This window comes from Rattus rattus, chromosome 6 (assembly GCF_011064425.1).
Source record: "Rattus rattus isolate New Zealand chromosome 6, Rrattus_CSIRO_v1, whole genome shotgun sequence".
Classification (NCBI taxonomy): Eukaryota; Metazoa; Chordata; class Mammalia; order Rodentia; family Muridae; genus Rattus; species Rattus rattus.
Genome location: NC_046159.1, coordinates 97,915,245 through 97,936,766, shown reverse-complemented (window position 1 = coordinate 97,936,766; position 21,522 = coordinate 97,915,245). Strand labels below are relative to the sequence as shown.

At 45.3% G+C, this 21,522-nt stretch overlaps 1 protein-coding gene across 5 annotated transcripts in view; it reads left to right on the top strand.

Annotated features, from left to right (window-relative positions):
- Positions 1-3,943: 3,943 nt before the first annotated feature.
- The window catches only part of Clcn1 (chloride voltage-gated channel 1), a 29,441-nt gene continuing 11,862 nt past the window's right edge, over positions 3,944-21,522 (top strand). The window contains exons 1-12 of one of the 5 annotated variants that reach the window (XM_032906656.1): positions 3,944-4,213; positions 7,945-8,065; positions 8,468-8,599; positions 9,165-9,293; positions 9,459-9,592; positions 10,771-10,848; positions 11,257-11,335; positions 16,569-16,694; positions 17,008-17,092; positions 17,295-17,396; positions 17,691-17,775; positions 18,015-18,164. In XM_032906656.1, the coding sequence (XP_032762547.1) occupies positions 7,996-8,065; positions 8,468-8,599; positions 9,165-9,293; positions 9,459-9,592; positions 10,771-10,848; positions 11,257-11,335; positions 16,569-16,694; positions 17,008-17,092; positions 17,295-17,396; positions 17,691-17,775; positions 18,015-18,164 (1,170 nt within the window). In that variant the 5' untranslated portion in view covers positions 3,944-4,213; positions 7,945-7,995. Of the gene's footprint in view, positions 4,214-4,259; positions 4,865-7,278; positions 7,620-7,944; positions 8,066-8,467; positions 8,600-9,164; positions 9,294-9,458; positions 9,593-10,560; positions 11,336-11,875; positions 11,955-16,568; positions 16,695-17,007; positions 17,093-17,294; positions 17,397-17,690; positions 17,776-18,014; positions 18,165-21,522 lie in introns of those variants that run through there. The other 4 variants (XM_032906658.1, XM_032906660.1, XM_032906657.1 and 1 more) reach the window with 4 other exon arrangements.

The following is a 21,522-nucleotide window of genomic DNA, read 5'->3' as shown; positions in this document are numbered from 1 at the left end:
GAGAGTACTGGGATTCCATTTTTCATTCAGCCCAATTAAAGATTTTTTCAAAGTAGACAAAAATGTAGCAAATTCTAGATGGCCATGAGGAGATGTAAGCAATGAACACTTAAGCTGGGGAACACTTGGAGTGCATGCATGGAAAGCAGGTATATTCAAGTTGTGGCCTAGGGAGGGTTGATGAGACCCAGGAAATGCTATTGAAGCATTGAAAAGTAAAGAGCTGTGGAAAGCTGCTGAGGGATGACAAGTGTCTGTCAACCAGTAGAGTCACGAAGCATGTCTCTTTAGCTAGAGGGAGTGCAGGTGAGGAGAACGTTGGGAGCAAAGGAACTAGAGGCTAGGGAGATTGGCCAAAGTACTACAGAAAAACAGCCTGTAGCTTAAGTGAGGGTGGATACAAAATTCTAGAAGGTAAGTGGACATAGGTACCCTTTTTCAAGATAGTGAGGACACAGGAGGTGTGGTAATTTGGAGAATTACAGAGTAGAGCCTGCCCTAAGTCCATGTCCTTCCCACCCGCCCTTGAATAAGGGTGTCAGGTTGAATTTCACAGCTCTCTTCCCTTCCCCCACTTACCTCTGCCAGGGGATTCTCTTCTAAAATTATCCCCTTCCCTGAGGTGGGGGCTGTCCTCTGCTGCCCTTCCCCATCCTGTTTTCTCAAACAGGAAAGGAAACAGGAAGAAATGAAACCACTGTTCACAAGAGCAAAGCTGTAACAAGGGGAAAGGGGGAGGAGGCTAAAGAGGAGGAAGACACCCAGCTATAGCTGATAAAGTGTTGCCAACAGAGCTTCCATTCGGTCTTCCCTGAGTCTCATAGGGAGTCACTTGGCCTCTTTTTGCCCAGAAGAGACAATGAGGCTCAGACACTTTGAACTATCAAAAAAGCAAGAAATGCAGTATTGAGAGCATGTCTTGTACGATCACATAGATCGGATTTTATGATAGATCTGCTCTTTAATGAGACACTGGCTAAAATAGCTAAGTCTCCATTTGCCCATACCTAAAGGTAAGGAAAGGGTTTGTGTCTTACAAAGTCATTGTAATGGTTAAAAGGGAATATGCCAGGAAAATAATGTATTCAAAAAGACAAATAGGTTAAAGAAACTTCTAGTATCCTTCCAGTGGATACTACACTGGAAGGCCTTAAAGAGTGGCGGTCAGGATGTGACCCTTTTGGGCATTGCCTTATCTGCCCTTGAGTCACTGTGTCATTTGTCTGTAATGAACTGCCTGTTTCGTGCGCGCGCACACACACGCGCACGCACACACACAGTGACATTTGGGTGAGAATATGACTCAATGATAGAATGCTTGACTAGAATTCACGAGACCCTGGCTTTAGTCCCCAGTATTGCCCTGTACACTGGGGAGGCCAAACTAGCAGAGGCTGGGATTGGAAAAGAAGCATAAACTGAAAGGGAAACCTGTTTCTTTTTCGGGTAAGGACACTAAAAGATAATCTCATCTCATACACAACTACCTATACCCCCATCTTCCTGTTTAATATGGCCTTTAATCTTAGTATCATGAGACAGACGATGTCAGACGTTCGAACAATACACATACATGCTTGCATGTGAATTTGCATCCAAGTTTAGGAGCTTTGCAGCCCATCTTGGGGCTCTCCAGAACCTAAGCACTGAGCGCAGTGAGGTGTCATAGTAAGAGGTGGGCACAGTTTAAATTTAGTCCTCTCGTAAAATGATAGCCCATGGGGTTTAAACTACTTACAGTCTTGAACACAAGGTGTTTAACTCTTAAGTCCTGCAGTCTAGAACTAGTTTTCTGTATATGTTCGTGCTCTTGCTTTGAGAATCTGGGTGTTAATCATTGCAGTTGGTGTTCATCTTGGCATGATATCCGTGAGCACTTAGCAGTCCCTGCTAGTCTCTGTTTGCAAACCATAGGCCATGACTACACCGCTCTGCTTCAGGGCTTATGTGCTCAGGCATACTTTGGAAGCAGCAGTCATATCTGACAGTTTTTTTCAGAAAGTTTCCTAAGAAAGTAGTTACCTTCAGAGAGCCAAGCTCCACAAATGGGAAAAAAATCTTACTCTGAAGATCTCCAAGAGTCTTTGTTCTTTATTAGGAATCCCTTGATCTCTGTTTTCTGTTATCTTCATCTGGCCCTTACTCCCTCTCCTGTCCCACATTTGTAATCTTTGTGGGTCTATGTAAGCCCTGCAATCGCAGGACTGACTCTAGAAAGGGTGTTTTATTATTTTCAGCTTTACTGGTATAGAATTGGCAATTAGAAATGATATAAAGTGAAACCATACAATCTGATATATTAACATGTATGCATTGTAAAGTGACCAATCCCAGGGTCCAGATTCTGAACCATCACCTCCCATTACCCCTCTGTGTCTGTGTGGCATCGTCTGAAACCTACCCTTAACTGATTTCAGGCACCCAGTGTGGTATTGTTAACTGTAGCCGCCATGTAAATTGGCTCTCTAAAACTCAGGGCTGAATAACTGATGTGTGCCCGTGACCAGCATCTCCCCAGGACTCCCAAACCCCACGCCATCTCAGCCCATGGCCTTCAGCTCTAGATGTGTTCCACTACTGTAGATTCTGCATATAAAGCATGCACAGTACTTGAATATGTCTAACATCGCTTAACATTGCCTAAAGGAAAGTGTCTTATTTTGTCGCTGAGTCATGTGTGTAAACTTTATACCTTCACCTACTGACAGCCAGGGAGACGGTTCTGTGTCTTGACTTAGAGATATGCTGCAGTGAACAAAAGAACACAGCTGTCTGACAGTGCTCTGTTTTCCTCTATACAAACGTAAGGAGGACTGCTGTGTCAGACAGTAAGGACCATGGCAGTTTCTCGCACTGTTAGTACCTAAAGGTCCCCATTGCTCTGCATCTTCGCCAGTGCTTGCCATGTTTCTTGTTGTCACTCATCCTAGCAGGTGGGGGTGATGTCTCACTGTGGTTTTCCTGCATATTTCCCTCTGATAAGTGATATTCGACACCTAGAAAGGTACTTTTGTGTATAAACACCATCACAGTATCTGAGTGTCTGACAGCATTGCCTTAAAAAAAGTGTTGCTTTTTGGTTTTTTTGGTTTTGGGATTTTTTGTTGTTGTTTTGGTTTGGTTTTGTTTGGTTGGTTTTTTTTGTTTTTTGGTTTTTTTTTTGCTTCTGCTGAGTCATGTGTGTAAACCTCCTTCATACCTTCACCTGTTGACAGCTAGACAACTCAGAATAGAAAGGTGCTTGGAGACTAATGACCTGAGTTCAAGTCCCAGAACCCACATGGTGGAAGGAGAGAATCAATTCCCAAAAGTTGTTCTCTGACCCTCATACATGTGCCAAAGCACGTGTGCAGCCACAAAATGTACACACACACACACTCTCTCTCTCTCTCTCTCTCTCTCTCTCACACACACACACACACACACACACACACACACACGACTCCTCGTGTTTTGTTTTTAATTTTAAAGGGGCCAGAAAAATGGCTTGATGGTTAAAAAGAACTTACTGCTTTGTTTAGGACCCCCAGCACCCATGTCAGGCCATACACAATTGTTAAAACTAGCCGAAGGGCATCTTGACATCCTCTGGACTCCATGGGCACCCGTACTCATGTGTACTGCACCACACGTAAAGGCAGGTAACTAAAAATAATAACCATAAAAATTAAATTCTTTTTTGTAATTTTTTTTAATCTTTAAAAGAAAAGGTACTTTTAATGGCGTCTTACCTTCCCACTTGGAGCAATCCCATGTAACATAGGTCAGAATCATTGCACACCAGATATTTGGTGTGCATACCTTTCAGTCCTTGAGACGGTTACTTGTCCATCTTCTCCTGTTTCTTGGGTTCCTACTATCACCTGCCCTGTGACTAGCTAACCTACCCTGGTAGAACTGTCATTGGTCCAGTTGAGAGCTCAGTCCCTCCCTACTGATCTGAGCTGCTGCTGGGGCTCTCACATATGTCTAGGAAATGAGAGACAATCCACACCCAGTGGTCATATGGGTGGGGTCGAGGGGAAGGCCCCGGCGTGTTTTTAGCTGCCCTTGGCAGACTCAAGGGCCGAGAGCTGGAGGAGAAAGCTGGGAATCTGATGCATGTGGAGAGCTGGCTGCAGAAAAAGTCCAGTTGAAGCCTTAAGAGATACTGAGCTGAAACCAGCCCAACCAACAAGGAGAGATAGCAGAGAGGCGTCAGCTGCTCTCCCAGGTGAGTTGCCTGTCTAATGTTACCAAAACACTTGAGTGGCTTCGTTCAACATTCTCTCTCCCCTCACTTACCACGAGGTCTGCGGGGAGGCTCAACTATACACACAGCCTAGAAATTTCAGTAGGAACTTTTTCACTCTGGTCCTGCTGATACTTAGAAAGGAACTAGTGAGCCTTGTAGGACAGGAACAACGCTGCCGGCTGGCAGAGGGAATTCCCTGTTGGACTGTCCCACAGGTTCTCCTACCCCCACCCCCACACTCCACTCACACCTGCTTCGACCCCAGAAGGATCAGATGTGGCAGTGGGGGGGGGATGGGTCATGTGATGGAGAGACAGCTATAAATAGCTAGAGGTGGGCATGTTGCCCCAGACGCCTTGGGGACAGTCAAAAGCAGAGGCTTAAGGAGGTACTAGGGGGAGACTAGGAGCAAGCAGGCCAAGGCCTGGCTGGGGCTTGGGGGGAGGACACATGGAGCGGTCCCAGTCCCAGCAACATGGAGGTGAACAAAGCTGGTGGGGCACTGCCCCCCAGTACCAGTACATGCCCTTCGAACATTGTACCAGCTATGGACTGCCCTCAGAGAATGGGGGCCTTCAGCACCGGCCCCGAAAGGACCTGGGTCCCAGGCACAATGCCCACCCAACACAGGTAACGTGCGGGGGAAGGAAGGGGAGCAGCGGACAGTTGTCTGGGGCTGAGCATTAGTGAAAATTGATTGTTGTGTGAGAAGGAGGTACAGAATTAATTTGAAAATTGAACGGTAAATATATTCAATACATGAAAGCCTTTTAAAGATCTGAGCTTACTGTGTTTACTTAAGAGTTGCATGCGCTTTTACATAGCCTTTACTAACAATATTCAAACCATGTGGGGAACCAGCAAAGCCACACTTCCATGAAGAGTGCAAGCTTATGTGCTTACATAACCAGTGGGTTTTGTAGGAGCTGCAAATGCTATAAGGATCGCCTCTGCCTTCACCTACATGTAGGCAACATAGGATTTCTCTACACAATCCCCCAAGCAGAGGAAACAGAGTGAATGATTTCTCAGTGATCAATGACCAGTATTGAAATAAGCACAGAAATAGGGTCCAGTTTTTAAGGGCTTGGAGGTAAAATTCTGGTCCAGCATTGGCCTAGCTTGTTTGAGATCTTGTTTGTTTGTTTGTTTGTTGGCAGGGTTGTAATTGTTAAAAGGGGCCAACAAAATGATTAAGTAAAGGTGCTTGTCTGTAAACATAACAACCTGAGTGTGATCCCTGGGACCCACATGGTGGAAGGAAAAAAACAAAGCTTTCCATGAAACATAAGACACTAAGGAAATTGCAGAGCTATGCCCAAAGGCAATTACCTTCCAGGACTTGGGGATCAGTGGTATACAGGCAGCTAAAATAGAAATAGGTGTGGACACAAGATAAGAAAGGTGAAATTAATTGCCTTGGGAAATTTACAGGCCACTATTAGCACAAGTGAATGCCTCTTAACTGCAGAGAATGCAGTAGAAGAGAACGGAAGGGGTGTGAGAAAGAGATCAGACTTTAGAAGTTTTGCTGACAGGGCTGTGGGTCCTGGAGTCAGGCTCAGAACCTGGAGGTGGGCTGTGTAGGTGGTATCACAAGGGTCATGAGGATCTGTTCCCTGAGCAGTTGCTAAGGGTAGGTACACAGTGGGGAGGGAAATGTGTTGAGCAGGATATAAATGTCAGAGACAGCTCATTCTCACCCCAGTGCTGGTCATTTCTAGAGGAAGCTGGCTGACCACTTGAGCAAAAGTGCTATCAGAGCACTTTTCTTTTTGATTTCGGGTTTTCAAGACAGGGCTTCTCTGTGTATCCTTGCCTGTCTTGGAACTAGCTCTGTCCATCAGGTTGGCCTAGAGCTCACAGAAATCCACCTGGCTCTGCCTCCAGAGTGCTGGGCATAAAGGTATGCACCACCACTACCCAGTTAGTTAGAGCACTTTCTGGTGACTGGACACTTGACCAAAGGAAAAATAGCAAGTTTAGTTTGGGAGTAGAGTTAGTTCATCCAGATTCCAACCCACCTTGAAAGCAAGCAGGAATGTAATGTGTTTTCTTTTTGTCTGATGTTTCTGAGGGAAAAGACTATACTTACACAGAAACCAGAGTCGGGTGGAGCTCCCAGGATACAATAGTCATCAGCATTTTGTCAATTTGGTTTTGCCTACTATCCCCCACTTCAATTCTACACACACTAGAGGACTCACAGCATTTTGTGAAGATGGTTCTGTGCCTAATCCCTACCTCGGTCTTGTACAGACAAGAGGACTCTCAAAACATTTTGTCGAGATAGTTCCCCCCCCTCCCCTTCCCACCTCAGTTCTGCACACACTAGAGGATTCTCAACACTTTACAGACATTTCGTCACTTGTACATTTGGGCTTTGATTTCTCCCTCTGTAAACCTGTCATAATGTGGTGGTTACTCCTGGACCAGCAGAATACATCTGGCTCTTAGCAGCATTTTCCCAGCCTGAGTGTTAGAAGGGACCAAGCACAGTTTCCTCATTTTTTTCCAGTCTGCAAGGAAGAGTGCTAAGAGCTGATCTTCAAGGGAAATGCTTTCTGATTGTTTTTGAGGACGGATCTTACTGTGTATCCCTAGCTGGCCTGGAACTCTCTATGTAGACCCTGTTGGCTTCAGATTCACAGAGATCTGCCAGCCCCTGCCTTCTGGGTGCTGGGACTAAAGGTGTGCACCACCACACACAGCTAGGGGTATTTTCTATGTCTGGGTTATTGATAGAGTTTGAAGAGAAATGCTGCTTTCCTCATGAGCAGGATAATTAGTATGTGCCTGCTCAAGACCGAAACATCAAACTGCTGCTCATATTGTGAAATAAGATCTCTTCTATCCGGGCTGTCCCAGAATCATGGCCTGGGCTGACCTGGCCCCAGAGGATGAGTTAGTGTGGAGTGTGTGGGGCCATCATGAAGTGATTAGCACCCTTATACATTCTTCACAGACATAAACCCTAACACAGGGATAGATCTGCCCTCCTCACTTCTTGATGGGACCTAGTTAGCTCACTTTGGGAAGTAAATTAGCTTGCATTTGTTGAGCCCAGATCCTGTTTGTATATATAAGTTCTGGCATGTGAGATGGATGGGCTTTGTACAACTTTAATAAGGAAGCTGAGTATCTCAAGGTAGACAAGCATTCCAAGGCAAGACACAAGCAGATACCATCCAGCACTGTAAATATATAACTACATTTACTATATAGTTATATAATTATATAGTTATATATAACATAATTAGCTAGGTTACTGTGGACTCTCTTTGTCTAAGTTGGATCTTGAAATGGTTACTCAATGCAGGGGTAACAGGGAAATACAGAAACATGTGGGACACAGGGTAATACAGGAAATGCCTGCCTGGTATGGGTAAGTAATTTCCACACAGTTCTTAGTACCTCCACTTCCAAGCAGAAGTTAAGTTTCTTGATAAAAGCTACTATGGACCAAGACATGTCTGGGTTTGGAGAAATGATGAAACAGAAGCAGGCATGGAAGAGCAATAGAAAACAGAACTGTGTAAATGGACAGAAGAGAGCTGAGAGAAGGGAAGACCGTAAAGTACTCTGCATGCAACTTTCGATGCCCAAGATTCAAAACAACTCCTCTCCGTAACTCTAAATCTATGTCATGCCTTCTGTATTCTTTTTGACTCCTCAAAAAGATAGACAGTGACCATTCTTTATTCATACAGATATATGGCCATCACAAAGAACAATATTCATATCAGGCACAGGACAGGGGAATGCCCAAGAAGACAGACTCCAGTTCTACTGTGGACAGCTTGGATGAGGACCACTATTCTAAATGTCAAGGTGATGGGGACTGAGGAATAAAGGAATCTGGAATAGGAGGTACAGGGGTTGGGAGAATAACCTCGATGCCCCATTACATATCTCCCAACACACGAGGATGTGTGCACAAATACACACACACACACACACACACACACACACACACACACACACACACACACTTTGCCTTCTTTCCCAACCATAATAGTTTTACATGGACATTATATTTACAAGGACATTACAGGACATTACAGGAGTAGGGCTGTAGTACTTTCTGGAATGACAGAGACAGCAACTGGCAGAGACATAAAGAGATGTCCAGTGACTAATACAGCAATGACTCCCACCTCCCCTCCTCAGGCTGCTCCCAAAGAAATGAGCAAAGAGCTGCTTTCTTCCTTCTTTACCCTTACCTCTCCCTAGACTGTATCCATCGCCTGGGACGTGTGCTGAGAAGGAAGCTGGGGGAAGACTGGATCTTTCTTGTGCTCCTGGGCTTACTGATGGCTCTTGTCAGCTGGTGCATGGACTATGTTAGCGCCAAGAGCCTTCAGGGTAAGTTCTCCCTGTACTGCTGCCCTCCACCTTTTCCATGTAGAGACTCTTTCCGAGCTCTGGTGTAGAGTAGACCAGGTGTGTTTGGGCTGAGCATGTTGCAGGAGTGATCAGGTATGACTCTGACTCCAGATAAAACTAAAGTTATTGAGAACCTTAACGCCACCCAGGCCTTTTCCTGCCAGCTGCCATGCAGACTCTGAGTGCCCCTCTAACAGGGTTTCTGGCATGTGCAGCTTTCTCAGGATTCTTCAGTCTCATCGCTGACATTTCTAAGCCTTAGGAGCGCCTTCTGTTGTCAGTGGTTACCCTGTATCCTCTAGCCAAGTGCTACATCGTCTTACTCAACTGACTTGCACCACAGCCACCAGCAACCTCAGCCAGAGGGAGCTTGGACAGGAGGCCACCAACCTCAGCTCAGAGTTTCTACATGTACAGTGAAAGGGATGCCTTGGGGCCAGGCAAACAAGATGCCCAGGGCATGGGGGTGTGGGGGACAGGATGAGATGATCTCACTGTCAACCTTTCCTCAATTCTAACTGACTCAGGGTCTGTGTTCCTACAGCCTACAAGTGGACCTATGCCCAGATGCAGCCCAGCCTTCCTCTACAGTACTTGGCCTGGGTCACCTTCCCACTTATCCTCATCCTCTTCAGTGCCCTCTTTTGCCAACTCATCTCTCCCCAGGCTGTGGGTGAGTACTTTCTATATGACGCAGTCTGGTTTTGTACAGACCTCCCACTCTGAAGTGCCCCCGTCCTCCTCAACATGGTTATCGTTTTTCCTATCTCTACTTTCTTCTCCCACTTATCCTCCAGCCTGAGTACATATATACAGTATCTGTTTTTAACCTGTTTAGGCTCTGGAATCCCTGAGATGAAGACAATTCTTCGTGGTGTTGTCTTGAAGGAATACCTCACACTCAAGGCCTTTGTAGCCAAGGTGGTGGCCTTGACAGCCGGTCTGGGCAGTGGCATCCCTGTGGGGAAAGAGGTAAGTGTGCACAGCCAAGGGAAGGGATGGCAGAACTGACTGTCCCGGCTAGGGCCAAAGGGCAGTAACGATGGGGAAGCCTTAGAAGTTTGTTACCCTGGGTTTGATGACACAACTACTAGAGTTGGAGAACCTTATAGCAGCCCCTCGACTGGGCATAAGTAAGGTTTGGGGCTGGAAAACTGCTGGGAAGAGGGGTATTGCTCTGACCTGGGAGATGCTAGCATTATCCATGACTTCTACCTGTAGATGCTAGTAGCAGGCCCAAGTTATAGCAACCAGAATGTCTCTGGAAAACGTCTGCCCTCTACATAATCTGAACCAATCTCCTTGCCTTACTATTTATTTATTTATTTATTTATTATTTATTTATTTATTACTTATTTTTGGTTTGTGTTTGCTTGTTTGAAATAGTCTCATTCTATAGCTCAGGTTCACCTGGAACTTTTATGTTGCCCAGGCTAGCCTCAAAATCAGCACAGTCCTTGGGTTTCCCCATTATTTTGACATGAGAAAACAGACCTAGAATGAGACTTCTTCCTTCACGTTGCCAGCTAGTCTCCTTAGGCTTCATCCCTGTGAGCACACTTGCCATCCCCACCCCATCACCAATCTGCACAGTAGCCAAAGCATCTTTCAAAATGGAATTGGAAGCTTCTGACCTCCAGTCAAGAAGGTCTTGAGAGCTTTCCACATCACTTAATATAAGATCTTCACTGCTCCCAACAGTTGGCCAGCCCCAGGCTGATCTACATCCTCGTGTCTGTCTGGTGTCCAGCCCTACAGTCTGCCTGCGACCCTGTGCTTGGATTATAAGGCTGTTCTCTACCTTTCTACCGTGCCGTGCTGGTCCCTAGAACACTTCCACTCTGACCCATGAGGCTCACTCATGTAATTATCACTTACAGGACTAACTCGGGTGGTGACTGTCCAGGGCAGGCCATCTTCTCCAAGTCTCCACCTTGCCTCGTTTGCCTTACTCCTCTTCATTTGCTTCCTAGGCTGTGGCATTACCTGATAGCACACTGATTTTTCATCTCTGCCTTCCTTTAAGGCAGAACTGTGTCTGGCTTCTCCATTTCTAGCAACTAGCCCAGGGCCTGGAACAGGAAACTGGTTTAACGTCATCACCATGTCATCCTCCATCCCTGAGCCCTGTCTCTCCTACTCTCTTCCAGGGTCCCTTTGTTCACATTGCCAGCATCTGTGCTGCTGTCCTCAGCAAGTTCATGTCCATGTTCTCTGGTGTCTATGAGGTAAGGTGAGGCAGTACAGCACAGCAGGAACCAGTTGGTAGAAGGAAGCCCTCAGTGTGTGCAGAGAGCAGGGGAGGATTGCCTGCTCTGGGCTGGCCTTGGTGCTGAAGGCGGCATCTCACTAACCCGTGCTCCAGTTCTCCGTGTCCCTGCCTGCTGATCCTCTGTCCAGCCTCAGTCTGTCTTCCTAGTGTCTATCCCTTCCTGATCTGTGTGCCCCTTTGGTGACTGAGCCAGTCCTGCCCCCTGTTACCTTCCTGCGCACATGAACTGTGTCCGTTCCTTTCCACGTTTCCTCCTGTGCTGTGCCCGTTCTTCTGTGGTCCCTGACACCCACCCACCTGTTTACATGCCACCTGTCTGTTCCCCTCGGCCACCTGCCTTGCCTGTCGTGCTTCTCTGTTGCAGACCGTGCCTGGGCAGCTTGATCTCCTGGTGCCAGCCTGTGCAGTGGGCGTGGGATGCTACTTTGCAGCCCCTGTTGGAGGCAAGTTTCACTTCCTCCCTACCTTGGTTGCCTGAGCCAGATTTGGAAGGGTGGTTAGTGTCTGCTGTAGCTTTGGGGTTGAGGGGCCATGCTCACTGAAGAGACTTATGGGTGGGCAATCAGGGAGTGACTGTAGATCGCCGCACCCGGGCTCCAGGGACCCATCCGTTTCTACCCAAGAGCTGAGCGCTCCTTTGACATTGGCTGTTCTCACCTGATGGTTTTCTGTTGGAGTGAAGTCTTCCCACCTCTTGCTACTTCTCAGCCCTCTTTGTTTCATCACTATTTGATCATTTACTGGGCATCTATCTACTCAACATTTTCCTTGATATGTTTTTGGGTTGTTGGTTTAGAAGGTCACTTCCTGATTGCCAAACTCACTGAGTTTCTCCCGGCCTGGGAATCACAGGGATGATGGGACCGTGTTCATTCCTGTGATGTAGGCCTCTCATTCTCTTTTGTTTCCCAACCATGCTTATTCTCCTCCCATCTCTCTGCCTCTGCCCTTCTCCTGTCTGTCTGTCTGTCTCTCCCTAGTAGCAGCCATACTATTACACTGACATCCTGACAGTGGGCTGTGCCGTGGGGGTCGGTTGCTGTTTTGGAACACCACTTGGAGGCAAGTCTGCCCTCTCCCCAGTGCATGAGCCGACCAGCTGGTTCTTGTCAGCTCACCAAGTGCTGTAATTAACCATTTCCACTGTAACGAGAGCTGCCGCTCTTAGGTAGCACCTGCCTTGCGCCTTTTTCTGACCATTTTGCATGAATTCCCACCTAATACTGCGAGTGCAGTTCAATAGAGCATTACAGAAAGTCCGGTGGCTGGAGCAGGGCCGTGTTGGCAGCACATGCAGAGCCAGGTATTAGAAGCACAGCAGCTCTCCTGGTCTCCACTTACGCTGAAGCCTTTCTGCATTGCCAAGCCTTTTGCTTTACACATTCTGTTCTGTGACAAGTGATTCTGTGTACTTCCTTCTCCAAGGGGAAACTTACCTCTTTTGTTTTATTAAAGACACTGGGATTTCAGTAGACTGTACATAGATGAATGATGCGCTTTAAAATGGGAAGCACTTATGGGAGCTTTAGAGTAAGTTAATTTTCATATGCCAGCAACTTAAAAGTGGGTTTAACTTTTTCTGCCCATATAAGAAAAAGAGTGATATTATCATAGGTTAGTAGCAACCAGACATGGTCACAAAAGGCAGGCCTCTTCATTCCCTTATCAAAGTTGAGTTGTAACTGTGTTAGCAGGGCAGGGATGTGTATCATTGAAATCACTGGTGATGAAAGTCCATGTTGATAGTTGAAGAAATGCAGTTATAGAAAGGCATGGGCTTCCTAAACAACCAGTTGCTAGAAGCCTCTTTTCAATGATGAAACTGCAATCAGTCTTTTCATAGAGGAGTTTTCTGGGTATCTAAAATGGCTTAACTGAGAAATGATGTATGCTGAGAGTCCGAAATTAATGAAAGCTTATTCTGTATGCCTTGTTCTCATGTGGGTGGGAGCTCGAAGCATAGGTGCATCCAGGAAACGTGTTCACCACTGGCATCCTGTTTACACTTCTGTTGTCAGCTCCAGTCATTAAAGTCATTAGCCCCTGTCAGTGAATAGTAGTGCGTTTGAGTTTCTGCACATTAGACGTTCACAGCTATATTTATACAATGCTGCATTTATTTACCCTTAGCCTTCCAAATAAAAGGAGAATGTATGGTTGTTTTGGTTGTCAGGAGCATTTTACAGGGAGGGGAATCTGCATTCTGTTCCTGACACTGCGGTTTATGAGGACTCAGAGGTTCTTTCTGGTCTTACGACTTACCTTAGGTAAGGTATCGGAAGGCATTGCTCTAGACACAGGAAATTGCCAAGCACTTGTAAGTGAAGGGGCTGTGCTCAGGCTGTTTGCATTATGCAGCAAATGACAAACCTATCTGCAGATGGCAGTACTTGATTCTTTTCTGTGAATATAGAGTAACTGAGAGAAAAAAATGTAGTGTGGAGGTCTTTTACTCACAGCATAGGCAACTCCTAATTCCTTGTACTGATCAAAGTAATATAATTCATCATCCTACCGAAATAACCAAAGCCCTTTGGCTCCCAGTGAGTGCCAGACAGTGGGGTTGGTTCTGCACTCTCAGGGGCTTAGGCAGACAGGCACATAGATCATTGCAGGCAGTTAAGTGACCATGTGGCTTCCTAGGCAAAGTGCAATGAACCACCAAGGCAGCCTGGGGGAGCCTGTGAAGCGTTATGAAAGAGACATTGTTTGCCATGGGTGTAATGAGTAAGTAGAAGCCTAAAAGAAGGGAAGGAAACCCTGAACAGAATGGACAGTATCCGAAGTCAATATCTGCTGTTACAGTAATAAGTAGTACTAGGGAGAATGACAAAGTAAAATAGGAAGTGACTCAGAACAGATAAGTGGGCCTGAACCATGAAGGTCTGCAGAAGTCGTGCAAGCTTTATTCTCTAGGGCAGGATTGCCTAAATATGTTTTTCAGAGCAGAGTTCTTCCCAGTGTTAGTAGGTATAATGAGTGAAAACCCACTCCAAGTTCCAGTGGGTTAGAAAAATGCAAGATTAAAAGGAATAAATAAGTAGTTAAAAACAAATGAACTGGGCAGGCAGTGAGAACATCTGAGCTGTTGGGATGCATTATGAGTACCCAGGGTGGCTGCAAACAGCATGTCCAACCAAGCCTTCTTTGTAGAGACCTTGTCATGGGACCTGTGACATCTCATGAGACTGACTTTGTGAAGTATTGTCATGGGTGAAGCGAAACCATGGAAGGATTTAAAACAAGGAAGTGACATGGTTAGCTCAGCCTGCCTATCCAATCCCTTTGGCACAAGTGTGCAGGATAGAGTTGGCTGTGGATTAACAGGATTGATCTAAGATTAACAAGAAGACTATTGTTCTCGTCCTGATTCTACACGATGACAGGCAGAATTGGGCAGCAAAGGAGATATAGGAGGGACTGAGAAACTCGAGTGGGATCAGGTCATATTGATGCTGCCTGGTGGCTGATATTTTTGTGAAGATAGGAGAGAGAGTTCTATGCCAACATCCAGACTCACAGTGCTTGCACTGCAATAGACTACTATCAGCAAACACGAGAGAGGATACAGGAAGTAAACTGGGTCTGGAGGGGAGTAAAAAAATTTTACTTAGAGGATATTGAATTTAAAGTTCCTATGGCATGGCCAAATATAAAATAGGCAGCCAGGTTGATGAGTCTACCGTCCAGGAACTGAGTTGAATCTAATCAGTATCCATGGCTGATGCCACAGGCATAAGCGAAATTGAGAAAGAAATTGTGTTTGTGAGTAGCAGGAGATGGAGACCAAGAGCAGTGCCTTCAGTGGATAGGGGCGTGGCATGGGAACTAGACAAGAAGTCAGAGGAAAAGAGGAGAGCAGTGTTTCAGATCTAAGACACCAGAGTTTCTAAATGCTGCTCGTGTTTTTAAAGCTGTTTCCTTTTAGCAGCATATTTTATGTTTGTCTCTGGCTAACATGAAAGGTAGCTCTCACTCCCAGTCACACTGTGACAGACCCGCTATAGAAAAGGCTCCCAGGTCTCCATCATGGAGGATAAATGGTTTTAAAATGTAAGTTGGATAACTGCACTCAGGCAGAACAAAGATGTGATTCACACCGTGGACTCCTGCCCTTAGGATTTAAAGAGGAGAGCAGAAGAGTGGCTGGCGTAACTCTTCATTACTCCGCTCCACTCTTTGAAATTCCCTCGCTGTGTTCTTTCCTCCTCCGTATCCTCCCTCCTCCTCTCTATTCCAGTATAGGCACTGAATCCCAAATGGGCTCACCACTACGCCAGGGCTTAGTTTCCAAGGAACCTCCAATCCCAGAAAACTTAGGAGTGTGTACAAGTAGCTACATCTGAAAGTGGAAAATACAATAATCCAAAATATGGAGAGAGTAGGATGAGAAACAGATGCTTTCTACTTGACAAGGAAGATCGGGGATGGCTTTCTAGAGAAGGCAATACCAGAGAGATCCACTGCCAAGACAGCTTTGGCTCCACAAGAAAACAGCCCTAAGCCACCATCTCCTGAGTACATAGACTCAGTGTGACTAGTCACTGTCCCTGCAAAAGAGAGGTTGGCGGTCATGAGGGATTTGAGAGATGTGACTTTTGAACACAGGGTGAGGAAAAGAAAATCCCTATTATGTGAGCTGCTGTCCGAATATGGAGGGGATGGCTGGCCTTGAACAACCAACAATGTACACCATGAGAAAAGGACAAAGTTCGCTTTGTTCGTTCATTTTTGGTTTTGTTTTGCTTTTCCTGTTGGGCTGGTCCTCAGCTCCATCTCATTCCTCTGTACTGTTTGATATGGAGGAGGCTTAGCTTAGGTTAAGGTAAAGTCATTGATGACCTAATCAAAGATCCTAAAGCTTACAGATACTTTTCTCTGTTGTTGCAAATGATGCTTTTATGGCCTCATTAGCATTGCTTCCTTTGGCTTAGCACTCCTTGTGTTTGCTACACTCGCCCTCCTCACTTTTTGCTTGAGCCTCTCCCCTCAGAACAAGAATTAGTGCCTACTGGCTACCATTCCTTTTTACCTCACTCACCTCGCTAAGCATGATGGGTTTCCCTTCTTCTTACCTTGGTTGTCCTGGCTTTGGTCCTTGTGAGTCACATCTTGTATCATTATCATTAGGAACGCTCCTCTGGTTTCTTTTTCTGGAATATTGAATCCTGTAAATGTGCACAATGCCCTATCCTGTTTTTCTTATTCCTCATAAACTTGCCCTTGGGTGGAGGGAGCAATAGGGAGATGAAAAGGGGTGTCAAGGAATATGCAAACCCTGAAGCCCCTTTGGCAACAATGCTGACCACCTGTTCTGGAAGCTTCTTCCCTTTTTAATGATTCTGCAGGACTGGTTTACCTTTCCGTAAATGTCCATGGATATCTGACATTTGTGAACCCACTGTGTCCTATACTTTAAATACAAATGTACTTGAGCTTGAAGTTCAGGGAATTAAGAGCCTGTCCATCTCCCATCTCCTCCACACCTCATTGGTCCACATTCCTGGGCTGGGAGCAGAAAAGTCTCCGTAGACACGTATGCGGTCATAGAGAGGAGCAACAAGAAAGCATCACTTGCACTGGTGCTCACACAGACTCACAGTTCAGGGGATGCTCTGCGGTCTGAGCCATGGGAGGCGTGGGCATCTGCACATGACCTGCTTCCCTGCCCCACAGGAGTGCTGTTTAGCATCGAGGTCACCTCTACCTACTTTGCCGTTCGGAATTACTGGCGAGGATTCTTTGCAGCCACCTTTAGTGCCTTTGTGTTCCGTGTCCTGGCAGTGTGGAACAAGGATGCTGGTAACAGGGGAGGTCTCAGTGGAGGTGGTGTGAAATAGGGGTGGTGGTAAAGTGGCAGAAACTGTAACTCTGGAGCACTTCAGAAAAACAATGGATGGCGTTGTTTGGGAAGCAAGAGCAAGGCTCAGGGTCTAGGGAGGAATTAGATCATGGTATAGAGTATAACCATGGAGAGATGCTAGTAGGAAAAATGAAAATTCAATGGGAGAGAAGAGGTTGGGGTTGAAAGAAGGGAAGATACCTTGACACGTGTCTTCTTCTCCCTGCGGCTCTCTCCGAGCTCCCACCCTAATGCTGCCTTTTTATCCTACAGTCACTATTACTGCTCTGTTCAGAACTAATTTCCGGATGGATTTCCCCTTTGACCTGAAGGAACTCCCAGCTTTTGCTGTCATTGGGTTAGTGGGACCACTCTTTCTGAGTGGGGGAGCAGAGACAGGGAGGGCGTGGCTGCGGGCCAGGAAGAAGCTACGGAGAGCATAAATAAAAGTATGGATTAACCATGAGGCAGCTGAGTGGTGAGAGAAGGAGGGAAGCTGCTGGGTTGCTTCCCTACAGAGTCCGGGTCAGAGCTGCCAGCCTTGTGACTTGCACCCTTAGGATTTGCTGCGGGTTCTTGGGAGCTGTTTTCGTTTATCTGCATCGCCAAGTCATGCTCGGTGTCCGAAAGCACAAGGCTCTCAGCCAGTTTCTTGCTAAGCAGTGAGTCATTGCCCTTCCCTTGCCCTGCACACTTACCTTCTGATTTCCCGCCAGCAGCTCCTCCTTCAGGTGAATGCCTTTAGGTGGCGTTGCTGTGTTCAGCTGTGGGAAGCTCTGATGCTGTGGGTAGGCGCAGCTGTGCAGGCTCTTCCCACGCGGTCATTTTCTTGACCAAGAGAGTATTCGTTGTTGAATTGAATAGAAGGCTATGGGAAACAACAGCTTGGCAGCTGAGTGTGGCTGCTTTGTGGGCTGGCTAAGTGGGGATAGCACTAACTCTTTTCTCTTTTTCAGCCGCCTGCTCTATCCTGGAATCGTTACTTTTGTCATCGCCTCACTCACCTTTCCACCAGGAATGGGTCAATTCATGGCTGGAGAGGTCAGCTCCAGGGGTGTCTAAGAGCAGGGGGTTAGCTCAGACCTGTGGCTCTGTATCTAAGCCAAGAGTGGGCAACTGCTCAGACTTGGAGCTTGCATAGTTTTGCCCAAGGGTAGACTTTCTCTCAGAGAAAAGAACAGAAAGAATTCTGGACTAACGAGGCTTGGGTATATGTTCTCTAACACAGGACATAAAATACATTTGTGGAAAACCTGCCCGCTCTGCTTCTTCCCTCACAGCTGATGCCCCGTGAAGCTATCAGCACCCTCTTTGACAACAACACATGGGTAAAGCACATAGGTGACCCCAAAAGCTTGGGCCAGTCAGCTGTGTGGATTCACCCCCAGGTCAACGTGGTCATCATCATCCTTCTCTTCTTCGTCATGAAGGTATTCTGCCCCACTACCGCCCCTCTGAGCTTCTGTCTGTTTACAGTAGAGGGGCCCAGGCCTTGTACAGGAGGGATACAACTTTATCTGCTCTGTGTCCAACCTAGACAGAAATCATAAGGAAACCACAGCATAAGTTGCCTGTCTATCAAAACGAACCAGGGTGTAGTTTAATTGCTCCGTTCATGTCAACTTAGTGATGTTCACCATAATTATAATAACCCTTTTAATAGCTCCTCTTGTTATCTTTTTAAGGCATCAGAGCAGACAAGTAAATTTGAGCAAGACAGAGTTTAGCAATATAGATAACTGTGTAAAAACCCCAGACCAATTAACCAAATTCCTCCCACGTGTTAGATAATTAGATATTTAATCTCCACGGATTTGTTATCCACTTCCAGGTGAATTGCACATAAATCTCTCTCATCAGTTTTCTAGAATTTTGAAGGTGATGAGATACCAAATCAACCTTATTAAGACTATAAATAATTTTTACAAATGTAATTATCCCTGTTCAGCCAGTGAGACTATAAGGGTTTTTTTTCTAGACTAGACCAGCTTTTCTAACTTTAATTAGGAAATAAAAGCTTCTACCTTTGCATCCTTTCATTTTTAGATCTGCCTTATCACAAATTATAAATGTGGGGACTTTACATTATTACCTCTTATTAAGATGTTTATAATTCCCAGACCTGATTGTGACACCTATATAGTTGATGATTGTTTGGTCTCCTTTTGGGGATTTCTCTTTTACTAGTAACATGCCTTAAATAACCAAGCCAGTATTTCCTGTGGGAATTGGGATTCTTAGAGGTATCTCTGTCCAGCCTAAATTCTCCTGCTTTTCAATACCTTGCTCTTTTTGATATTTTCATGGCTTTATACTATACAAACTATGAATCACTAAGTCATATTGGTGTTATTCTGTAAGACAGTGACTTTGGTTTTTCAGTAAATGCTATGAATCCCATGTGCCAAGTACATAACTCTTGGTCATTGGCTTTCGGCTAAGTTTGTATTTCCTAGTTTTCTGCTGTCGCTTGTTAACACACTTTTCAGTGATATTATTATTAAAGGTGCCAGCTGCTTCACACAGCAGGTCTCAGATCTGAAGCTTAGGCTCCCAGAGTTTGCTGTGGATTTCTTCTTTCCCAGCCCATTCACTGATGGTGGACTAGCTTCATCAGTATTTGGACACTTTGTTTTACCCTTTCTGTTTCTTTCTTCAAAATGAATGCTTATTTTTCCAGAAAACATTTCAAGAGTCTTCTTAAGGATTCAGTGTCTGGACTTTGATTTATAATTCTCATCTTCTCTAATTTACATGTTCTGGCTTTCTATACTGGTTGAACTTACTTTACTGGGGAGCAAAGTCAGGTTTTATTTTGTAGCGCATGCTAGCCTTAAACGTATAATCTCCTGCTGAGATTATGGCATGAGCCCCACACAATAACCGCATTGACTGTTGTGTCTACAATCCCATCTGCAAGAACCCAGTCCACGTTTTGATAGTGTTCAGAATCTATGATACAGCTTGGTCTAATCTGTATGTTACCTTTGGGGTTCTATAGACTGCTAAAATATCAAGATTTTGCAAGCTTTCTAAAAAATAAAATATCTCTTAACACCATTTACTTTCTACCTTATTCATATCCCCAGAGTTCAAGTTATGTATCTTCCCCAAATCAAGCTTATTTTCTGAACCCCACTTGGATGACATGGACGGATTCATCTGCATGTCACTATAATTAACTTCTTCTCATGGAATTATATCCTAGAGAACATTTGTATTGTAAGTGTGCAAGAAAAAGAAACACATTTTGGGCTATATTCAATCCCAACAGTTTATAGAAGATCTACAATATTCTTTACTACTTCTAATTACCAAAGTATTCCTTGCTGCAAAGTCAGCTTTCCCAGTCACTGCTTCCCAGTGTTTTCATTGCCCAATCACTGCACTCACAGCGGTACCCTCATTTTTTTTTCAGCTGTGAAAAATAGAACATGTAGCCAAATTAAAATAAAGAAGTCCTTCTATCCATCTGGTTTTCTTTATTCTAATTAAATATCTGTGGTAGGCTGCCTTATAAGGAAAAGAGTAATTTTTGGCTCACAGTTTTGGACAGCCAAGGTTACAGAGTCACATCCGTAATGGCGCTCTTGCTAACAGAATCCTAAGCTGTGAGGAAGATCACGTGGCCAACAACAAGAAGCACCTGGGGTTGCGTTCCTGTCTGTTTCTCACTCCTCAGAAAGCTGCCAGGAAGCCATCACTAATGTCTTGTCCAGTGTCTTGTCTAATCCTAACAAATTTCCAAAGCCTCCACATCAAAGTACCACAGCTTGATTAGGTCCTCACCTTCTTGATATCACAACAGAGATGAATTTCCAAACGGAAGCCTGTGAGACATTCCAACTGTGATGAAGCCAAAGCAGGGACTAGTGCTACTTTTCACAACTAGGTTTGAAATCTAGTCCGTGTCCATGTGGCCTTCTGGCAGCGTCAGGAAGGGAGCTTACATTCTCGGTTCAGCTGCTCCTTAATATTGGGGAAAGGCATGTCCTACTTCCCTGCCTTTCCCATCCTCAAGGTGTGCGAAGCGTCATCATGTTGTTCATGAAGGGATTTTCCATGAACATGAATGCATTTCTAACATCTCTGCTCCCTTTTACTAAGGCTAAAACCATTGCCTATGGTTGTTGAGTTTTAGCACAGCCTGAGGCCCTATGGGAGCCTTTTAGCTTGATTTTCCTTGTGATGGGTATAAATATAATGACGTCAGTGATAATAGGTTTCTAGTTTCTCATTTCTTTAGAACTGGGTCTTTAAAATCTTAGAAGTTGCTTCTGTGCCACACGACTCTTGGTTTTTTTCTTCATATAGCAATAGCTAAAAAAAAAGTTTGTTAATCTCAGTCACCCTGTTTGTGCCATGGGAGATGATAGCTTTAGCACCCCCTGGTCTGGATTTACACTTCTCTGGGAAGATACTGCTTTCGGCTTCAAAATCAGACCTATCTGTTGCCCACCATCTGTATCTCTGAAGCTTTCAGATAATCTGAGCCTACAAACTCCCCCTCTGACTACCATGTTCTTATTCCCAAGAATACATGAGAGTGCAAGGATTCTTGATGTGCTAAATGTCATCACTCAAGAAGCTGAAGCAACAAGTGCATGGGAATCCTCCTCCAGATTGTCTGAGACGCTCGCCTCCAGAGGCGAGCTCATCTGCATTCGTAGCATGCTCTCCGGATGAATATTACTTTGGAATGTTTGAGTAAATATTAAGCTTTGAGGAATCTTTACTGTTTTACATGAACATCACACCATCAATTTATTGTTTTTCTTTGCTTCCTGT